The following is a 10,029-nucleotide window of genomic DNA, read 5'->3' as shown; positions in this document are numbered from 1 at the left end:
TTTGAAAATTGTACATGTGGCAGGGCGAGAAACCTTGATTGCCGATGCATTTTGGCGACTCGAATGAGAAAAGTAGGCATTCGTTGGCAGGCGTTCAACAGACTGAAATGGAATATATTTGTGGGTTATTGTCAATGTAATGTATACGTGGATTTTAGAGTACTAACAATTAAGGTTAAATAAGTTTTCAAATGACACCATGTTCAGATATTCATAGTTCATTTATTTTTGAGGCGGAGCTGCTTCTTTAACAACATTATGCTGTCGTTGGCTTTTTATATCAGAGAGGTCCTAAGCAACACAGACTCAAAAAAAATCTCTGGTTGAAGCTTTTTAGGAACACTTTGATCTTGGATGACAGATACTGCCTCAGTTAGAAGGCTTTTACGTTTAACAAAATCATTTGAACAATGAAAAGGGATTGCCCAGTTTTACCAGCTCAGCTTTTCTCTGGTTTGGATTGGTTTGTAGCAGTAGTGTGAAAAACGCTGCTCGACCCAAAGAAGCAAATCCAGGCTGGTGCTCTCTCTCCGACTTCTATTCTGTAAGAGCCTCTGTTTGATTTCACGTTCGTGTGGAGATTTGTACAACTATTTCGAACAGCATCATTAAACTTGGATGATATGTTGGGTTATCGGAGAGGCTTAGTTATTTCGCATTCTGTTTTCTGTTGTTCGTGTTTCATTCAATAATCTTGTAAATACATTCTGTATTGTTTAAAACTAAGTGGTGTGACCAGCGGATTCTCTCCTGGAGTATCCACTTCACACCTGCTTAAGACAACGACCAAGGTTAAGGTCAAGGCTACCTTCTATAAATGTTTTCAGCGATCTGGCCTGGTCCATGGCACCCACCAAGCCTTTGGCTACGATAGACTTGCTCATCCTCACTGAACTATAAGACCATAAGACCATAAGACCATAAGACATAGGAGTGGAAGTATGGCCATTCGGCCCATCGAGTCCACTCCGCCATTCAATCATGGCTGATGCGCATTTCAGCTCCACTTACCAGCGTTCTCCCCGTAGCCCTTAATTCCTCTAGACAACAAGAATCTATCAATCTCGGCCTTGAAGACATTTAGCGTCCCAGCCTCCACTGCACTCCGTGGCAATGAATTCCACAGGCCCACCACTCTCTGGCTGAAGAAATGTCTCCGCATTTCTGTTCTGAAATGACCCCCTCTAATTCTAAGGCTGTGTCCACGGGTCCTAGTCTCCTCGTCTAACGGAAACAATTTCCTAGCATCCACCTTTTCCAAGCCATGTATTATTTTGTACGTCTCTATTAAGTCTCCCCTTAATCTTCTAAACTCCAACGAATACAGTCCCAGTATCCTCAGCCGTTCCTCATATGTTAGACCTGTCATTCCAGGGATCATCCGTGTGGAATCTCCGCTGGACACGTTCCAGTGCCAGTATGTCCTTCCTGAGGTGTGGGGACCAAAACTGGACACAGTACTCAAAATGGGGCCTAACCAGAGATTTATAAAGTCTTAGTAGTACATCTCTGCTTTTATATTCCAACCCTCTTGAGATAAGAGACATCACTGGCTGATGTCTCTAATTCGATATCATAATTTTTATCCTTTTAAACCAACTTTCCTGACTAATTGCCAATTTCAAACTCTCTCTTTTTCTCCATCATTATCTATTAGATTCTCTACAGTGTGGAAACATGCCCTTCAGCCGAACAAGTCCACATGGACCCTCCAAAGGGTAACGCAGTCAGACAATTGCACCTAATGCTATGTGCAGTTTAGCATAGCCAATTTACCTGACCTGCACATCTTTGGATTGTGGGAGGAAACTGGAGTACACGGAGGAAACCCATGCAGACACAGGGAAAACATGCAAACTCCACACAGTCGTCCGAGGTTGGAATCAAATGTGGGTCTCCCGTGCTGTGAGGCAGCAATGCTAACCACTGAGCCAACGAACCACGCCGGCTATGGACATTCTCTACTTTATTTTACGTTCTGCTAAAGCGAATCGGTCAGAGAGTCATGGAATCCCAGAGCGTGCAGACAGGCCCTTGACGCAAACTCGTCCATGCTGAAGAACATGTCTGTCCGCGCTAACCCCATTTCCCTGCACTTGAACTATATCCTTCTAATCCTTTTAGTGTCCTTTTCCTTTTGTTCTGCCCAGGCGACGTTTTTCTATTTCTTCTTATTTATTCTCTTTCCTTTACGTTCAGTGGTAATTCTAATTGTTTCATTTCCTTTTCCATTTCTTTTACCTCTATCTCAAGCTGCTGCATTTTCAATTGTTGGAATCAGAGAAAGACCATGACGTGGAAGCAGTCCATTTTCTTTCCAACAAGTCCAAACCCAGACCTATCCCCCGACCCGATTTTGCTGCATTTTTTCTGAAAGACATAGCTAATGTACACATCCCAGAAAGCTATGTGTAATTTTGCATGGTCAATTGACCTAGCAATCATATATTTGACTGTGCATGGAAACCGGACCGCCCAGAAGGGACCCACATAGACATGGGGAGTATCTTCAAACTCTACACATTGATTGGAATCAAACCCCCGGCTCTGGTGCTGCTGTAACTGTTTTTCCTTTTCTTACCAATGGAGATAACTAGAACTTCAGCTTGTCTGCCGCATTACAGCTGCTTTGCGCTGTCGGTTTCTTTTGTAAAGCCCCCCAATTCACTTCTTGCACTCCCAGGAAACTCATAGTGAAAGCTATTACTACACCAAGCACTGGTTAAACCAAGTGAATTCAGCACACAGGACAAAACACTCGAACACATAGCACTATCTGTCTTTGAGGCCAAATACCCTAGTCCCAAACTGGGACTATTCAATAAATCTCTCCAAGAGCTCCCACTCTGTTATGAAACTGGCCAGACCCCCTCAGAACGTATTCAGAAAGCAGCCCAGACACTAAATGTTTATTAGTTGTTTAAGCAGATGTGAAGTGAACACTCCAGAATTGACGCAGTTGGTCACAATACTTGGCTTTAAGGAAAACATAATTTATTAAGCACTATACCTGAAACACGAAAAAAAAACGAAACAAAATTTACAATAGCTTAACTTATTTGAAAACCCAAGCAAATCCGTCGCAACTTAATGAAGATATTATATTTCCCGCCTCATCCCATAATCGCACCCCTTGACAAAAGGTAAATTCAAACACAGCTTCTTACGAACAGCAGAAAATAACTTCAGAAAGTGTTCAGAGACAAAACCAGTCGGTTGGAATCACTTTTCACTATGAATGCTTCCCTATTACAGTAATATCTTTTGATTGCCTGCTAAACATAAAAACAACCTAGAAAGAAAAGCTTGAATTAGGAGAACTGGCTACTCACCTGCCATTGTTCAAAGTAAGCATTTCCTGGCAAATTGGCACCTCCACCATTACGATTCCGAATTAAACAAAAACAAGGACAAAGTGAGCTTGCAAAACAGGACTGCATCATCCAGGTGGTTATTAACCATAAATGTTTTACTTTTAATTTCCATTGTCATTTCGTAAATCCACTCATATCGATTCTCGCCCTTCTGATTGTATTCATAACAGCTCGAAATTGCAAAGCTAACACATCATTCTTTCCTTCCGGTTTATTCATTTAAAAAGTGACATATCTTCAGCAGGTTTCTTAAATTTTCCCAGTCTACTTGCTTTATAACAGTTAAGGAAGAATGTTCAAACTTTGCAAACGTTTTTATGATGCCCGTTCATCTTCCTAATAGGAAGCATGTGTAATGATCATGCATTTTTACTTTTAAACTTTTTTTTTTCTAAACTGTGGGCCGCAATGAGACAGAACTGCCTACTCAACAATTCACAAGTATGGCTTCGTGTATTGGAATGAAAGAATTTGTTATCCTTTGTCAGCTGTGCTTCTCAATCGATGAGTACCCATAACGTGCGGACAAACAGGCAACAGCGGGACGGTGAAAGCTGATGGGTGTGCACTCGTCAAAAATTATAGAATTGTTGCCATGAAGCTGAATAATTTGAACTGTAAATTAGACAGAGAGACATTCATCGGATGAGGAAAGAAACAAGCGGCCGGAAAAAGAAAAAAAAATCACGTACTCAGTTCTCTACAGTCACCTAATTTAAACGTGTAGAAAAGCAGCTTGTCTTTCCGTCAGTTGATTTTGCACATTGTGACCTTGATCCAGTGATAAAATTAAGTCTTGCCTATTGAAACCCAGTTGAAGTATTCAAAAAGGTTAGGTCGTGGAGAAACCTTCTGGTCAGAAAAAGCTAACACCGAAGTTCATCCAAATAAATATAACTGAACTGTATTTCTTTCATTGCGTTTCCCTCACATGTGTGCTTTTATCACTCTGTCCATGTTTGTCTGTCTATAAGAGCAAAGTACAATTTATAAATCGTTCAGTATTTTATTTATAAAGATTACTTAATGTAGTATAGGAGAAAGTGAGGTCTGCAGATGCTGGAGATCAAAGTTGAAACTTTATTGCTGGAACAGCACAGCAGGTCAGGCAGCATCCAGGGAACAGGAGATTCGACGTTTCGGGCACAGGCCCTTCTTCAGGAATGTAGTATAACCATGTACTTAGTCATGTACACGTAGCTGTGCCCAAATGCACAAAATCCCAGAATCATATCGTTCCATTCTTTGAACAGGCCTCTCAAAACACCAATGCTACCTAATGTTAATTATTTGCTTTTCCGCATACTGTCGCACAATAATTGCGTCAAATATAGATGCAATGATCTCTTAAATGTTCCAATTGAACGCGTCTCCAACAGGCAATGCATTCTAAACTGTAACTGCATGCTATACTTCTCTCATCAAACTCACTTCTGCTGCACATTAATTTAAATCCATACCCTTTCATTCTTCCTCTTTTAATGTGTAGCATAAGCCTCTCTCAATCTACTCCACCAACCCCAAAGGAACACACTGCTGACTTTTTCAACCTATCCACATGAATGATATTTCTTATTGTTGGAAAAAGACTTCTTTTGAATTACTTCTGAACTCTGTTGTGCATTCATACCGTTCCTGTAACGTGGCGCATATAGCTATGCACAATGTTCCAGTTGAGCTGCAACAAATGTTGTGCACAATTTCAACACAACTTCCTTGCTCTTGCACTCTGTTATTAAGTCAGAGAACATCGCATAGTTTATTAACTGCAATCCCCAACTATCCTGCCAATTGTAATGTCCTTTTAAAACATATTAAAGGCTCATCTGTTTTTGCAAACCTCTAGAATTGTACGCCTTCTTTATACTGCCATCTACTGTTCTTCCCAACACAGTGCTTCATTTTGTATTTCTTTAAATTGAAGCTTGTCTGCCTGCTGTCCATCAATTCTACGAATTTTTCAAGGTCATTTTGAAGGGACACATTTTTCTTCCCTTAGCTTTGATCTCTTCAAATTTTCATCTCAGCCAAAAATGTTGAAATTATCCTCTCATAACAAGGTCCAAATCATTAGTGCATAACATATATAATACAGGGCCCAAATAAGAATCTTGTGGAATACCACTGTACACCTAGCTCTACCCCAAAACATATCCACTTACCACCTCTCAGCCGAATCTGCATCGACACTTTTCATGTTAATTTCACATGGTGCCTATAATCTTCCTCTTATGATGCTCAAGTCAGACCCCATCTGGAAATCGATGTTCACCACATTGACTACATCACGCTCATAATCCTCTTTAAACACAAATGGCGTTCCTTCAGAATAAACTTCCAGAACATAAGCGTAACACAGTTATTCCTCCACAACTTGGTGGGTGATTCTTCCTAATCAATCCTTACTTTTTAAATGTGGCTAATAATTCTTGTGAAGATGTTGCCCCTTTGACAATGTTATGTTCTCCTTGTTTTTTTCAAGAGTTGTAAAAGGTAGAGTTTCTGATTTGCGGGGAATACCCAACAGATGCAGCGTCAATCAACAAACAGGGGAAGCCTTTAATTTTTTTTCTTTGAAGCAGTTGTCAAATGAAAGCGGAGTCATCACTTTTCCCAGTTCAGGACTTTTTCGAGCTTGCTTTAGTTTTAGCTAGTGACCAAGAGAAACAGGTAAAGTGAAAAGAGGTTCTATGCTTCAGCAAATGATCCCTGGTTCATTCTCATTGCCATCTCACTCCTGAAAGAACCTCTGTTTGAATTTACCCTTTTTGCCAAGCTGTGTCTTTGTAGGGACTTTGCCGGAAATTGGCACAGCTCCTTTGTTAATTTGTGGTGACGTCGTGTTGAGTTTTCAAATACAGGGCAACCTCGATTATCCAAACATTCAATCATTCAACAACAATACTTCTGCTCGTACTATTCAGATAATGTGTAGCTGTTTTTCTAAATTATGTTTTATTTTGCTTGTTCTTCATTCTGTGGTGTTAACTGATCGACCTTTTTTATTGCTCCTCTGTGTTTCTCATTACCTTTTTCACATCAGTCCAAGAACTTCGGCAAAGCTGATAGTTTTGACCTTCCTGTTATACTATAGTCATAATCACACATTTTCTTTTATATTGTTACTTTTTACCTCGACCCGCATCTAGGAATTCTTGATTTGTTTGTATCATCTTTTCCATTGCAGGTAGAATACCTCCCACGAGCCAAACTAACTGCTGTTTGAGGGATTCATTGTTCAGTTCGCGTTTTACATACCGACCTCTGCTGGTGTTGGAAATGATACTGTTGTTCAAACTCCTGTCAAATGAGAATATGATCAATTCTACCTCGATCATGTACAACGAATCCAATCAATTTTAGATGGGCTTTTCAACATTGAATGTAACTTAGAAACTGAAAGAAAGCGCTATAATTTTACATTGAAACAGTGAACGCTTGCAGTTCTCTTTGTAAATGTTTCGGAACCGAGCTCTATTGGAGTTGAAATGTTAACCCGTTTTTTGTCTCCAATGCCGGGGAAAGCCAACAGGTTTGACAGCGTCAAACCTGTTGGCTATCCCCGGCATTTTCTGTGTTTGGAATTTCCAGGAACCGCATTATTCAATTTTGATCATGCTAAGTATAACTGTGTTAAACAGAAGTGAAATTATCATACTTCCACCTAAAATTAATGAGCTATACTTAATCGCATTAAAATGTATGTGGACAAGCTGAATTTAACCAGGACTCTTGACGTTCAGAGGCACTTAATTAAAATTTAAACAGAACCAAGGCAACATATCAGCAAGCACACAGAATCAAACTATGCTGAACGCATGTAATTTTCCGACTGCATACAAAGGAAGTTGGCACTCAACGTAAGCATGCCGAAATTGAAGTATTTTGAAATGACCATCCTGGAAATGAAAAGGGCAGCCCACTCTAAATGGAATGATGCACACAAAACAACGAAAATAACTGCAATAAAGTGAAACTGCATTTAACTAACACAGACGCAAGTTGGGTTAAATAAAAAGAGATTTGAAACCATTGTTATGTACCAGGTCAGACTCCCTCGAAACATTTCAAGAAGATAGCCCCATACGTAACATTTTTTTACCTTAAGTACAGCAGCTGGTAAAAAAAACTCAGCTTTAAGCAACATTGAATTTATTTAAGTACTACGAATGAAACAAGAACGAAAGAAAACAGAATTTAGAAGAAGATAAATTATTTGATAACCCAGCTAACACAATTTTACAGCTCAAGGAAGCAGTTCTAATTCCCGCAACATCACCGAAACAACCCGCTTGTCAAAAGATTAATTCAAGCACAGTTTCCTATAGGAGAAATTACAGAGAGAAAGTTCAGGCAAGAGTACTGTGGAACATGGAACCTCTTTGCTCTGAAGCTGCTTCCCTGTGTCCCCAGCCGTTTTTGACATCTTACTAAAACTCAACCAAGCTGGAAAAAAACACGTGAACTGTGAGAACTGGTCTCTCCCCTTGCACTGCACAGCTGTTTTAAAAAGAAATGAAAGGGCTCCTCTGCTTGTTCACTAAGCCAGCATCTGAGAGCCACTTCGAGACATATAAGCACCTCAGTCGTTAGGGACACTCTGGGGGTAAAAACGCAAAGAAACCCTAATCTTGTGAAGGGGGCAGCATCACTATACTAATGCTATGCTGTGTGGATACTTGCTTTCACAAAAAGATTCAGGTCACAAGGAAGAAGTGCCATTCCATTGCAACATAAGCAATAGCTGTGTGGTAGCTCCACTAATCTGTTCGTTCCATAGATTTGATTCATGCCACAGATCATAGCATCTAATTAACTCCCTGGAGCCGCTTCACAATGTATAAATTAGACAACATTTTCAATGAAATGCAGATCGTAGTCAGAATTTCTGATAGAAATGCATGGAATACCAAGTGGACTGGTGTTTGCGATTTATTATCCCGTCCTTGCAGTGGTCGGAGTTCCAGGTAATGTTCCGTCATTACTCAAAGCAGGAAATTTTGAACAACTCCATTTTCTTTCCTTACTTCAGTTGCATTTTTTGATGATGCATTTATTGGTCCCATATTTGTTTTGATTGTAATCAATTGCTTAATCTTTAATGTTTGCTCTCGAACAATAATCTTCAATTTCTTCATTATTGATCTACCTAATTTCAAATATAGATCCATATTTTACATGCAGAGTCAGTTGTCGTAGCTTAATGCATAATTTCCAACTAACAATCACATTGCAATTTTCTAAAATTTACACAAATATCGTAAAACGTTTAATTGTTTTATAAATGGAAACTACGTACAAAAATGTCTGAAGTAGTTATTTATTATTATGTCGCTGACTCATTCCATCTCACACATTATTTCAGCTAACTTGGCAGTGATTGCAATCCTTTCCCGAAGAAGCTGTGGTCTCTCCAGATGTATCACTTGTTACCTTGTCGCTATGGCGGTTACCGATTTTTTAGCCATTGTTATGACTGTGATATTGAACAGAATTGCTGGGATTTATTTCCCAAGCAGTTTCCTTTTTATTACTCCTATATGCAGTGTACGTTCTGTCTTAAGTTTTGCAGCCATAGACAGCTCTGCCTGGTTAACGGTTGCCTTCACCTTTGATCGATATGTGGCTATTTGCTGCCAAAAACTGAAAATAAAATATTGTACTGTGAAAACGGCAGCCAGGGTAATCACAATAGTGTCCATACTCTCCTGTATAAAAGATATCTTTATGTACTTTATATATGAACCCAAGTACATAATTGGCAATATACCCTGGTACTGCAGCATAAAATTAGAATTTTATACCTTACCTGCATGGGTTGCATATGATCTAATTCGTTGTATTTCAACCCCTTATCTTCCATTCATTATGATGTTACTGCTCAATGCTCTGACTGTCAGGCACATTCTAGCAGCCAATCGATCCCGCAGGAGACTTCGAGCCCATGGCACTGGAGAGAATCAGAGTGACCCAGAGATGGAGAAGAGAAGAAAGTCAATTGTGTTACTCTTTGCCGTTTCAGGTAGTTTCATCATGTTATATTTTTTATACTTCATAATGGCTCTGTACGTTCGAATTGCAAAGGGTACTTACTTTTCAGGTACTTTTTCCGAGGAATCAACATTTATATTTGAGGAAACCGGGTATATGCTTCAGTTTTTGAGTTCCTGCATAAATCCATTTATTTATGCAGGGACTCAACGTAAAGTGAGAGCTGAATTAAAGAATGGGGTGAAATATCCACTCAATCTATTGTCTAAATTATTTGAAATTTGCAAAATGTGAGAATGTTCTTTAGAACTTTCTCAGAGAGCAAATTTACCTCTTTAGCTCTATTTCACATACGATCGCATTCCAAGGAGCACTCACTTTTAGCTATATTCTTAATTTTGCAAACAAGGAATATATAAATACTACTACATCAGCACAGAATTTACATGCGTGAATGACTTTCCGTCAATCTATTGTTCTCCAATCCATGCTCACTCAAACTGTCCAACTTCTCAATGCTTTAGTATGTTGGAGTCATCAGGTCGTATGTCATTGAGGGAATGGATAATTTATTTGTTCAGGTCATAGAATATATACATTGATGCTTAGCTAAAATCGACTGTTCATTCTTAACTTACTTTCTCACACTGGAACGGTAGACAGG

The 10,029-nt window shown here is 39.4% G+C and overlaps 1 protein-coding gene across 1 annotated transcript; it reads left to right on the top strand.

Annotated features, from left to right (window-relative positions):
* The first annotated feature begins 8,271 nt into the window (after positions 1-8,271).
* On the top strand, positions 8,272-9,659 carry LOC148143458 (putative G protein-coupled receptor 139). Its single transcript, XM_087975196.1, has 2 exons — positions 8,272-8,341; positions 8,740-9,659. The coding sequence occupies exons 1-2, from the start codon at positions 8,272-8,274 to the stop codon at positions 9,657-9,659; spliced, it is 990 nt and encodes a 329-aa protein (XP_087831322.1).
* Positions 9,660-10,029: the final 370 nt, after the last annotated feature.

This window comes from Chiloscyllium plagiosum, unplaced genomic scaffold (assembly GCF_037043375.1).
Source record: "Chiloscyllium plagiosum isolate Xiang-an unplaced genomic scaffold, Cpla_swu_hap1 HiC_scaffold_27, whole genome shotgun sequence".
In the NCBI taxonomy this organism is placed as follows: domain Eukaryota; kingdom Metazoa; phylum Chordata; class Chondrichthyes; order Orectolobiformes; family Hemiscylliidae; genus Chiloscyllium; species Chiloscyllium plagiosum.
The sequence above is the reverse complement of the archived record's forward strand: the minus strand, read 5'-3'. Positions and strand labels throughout refer to the sequence as shown.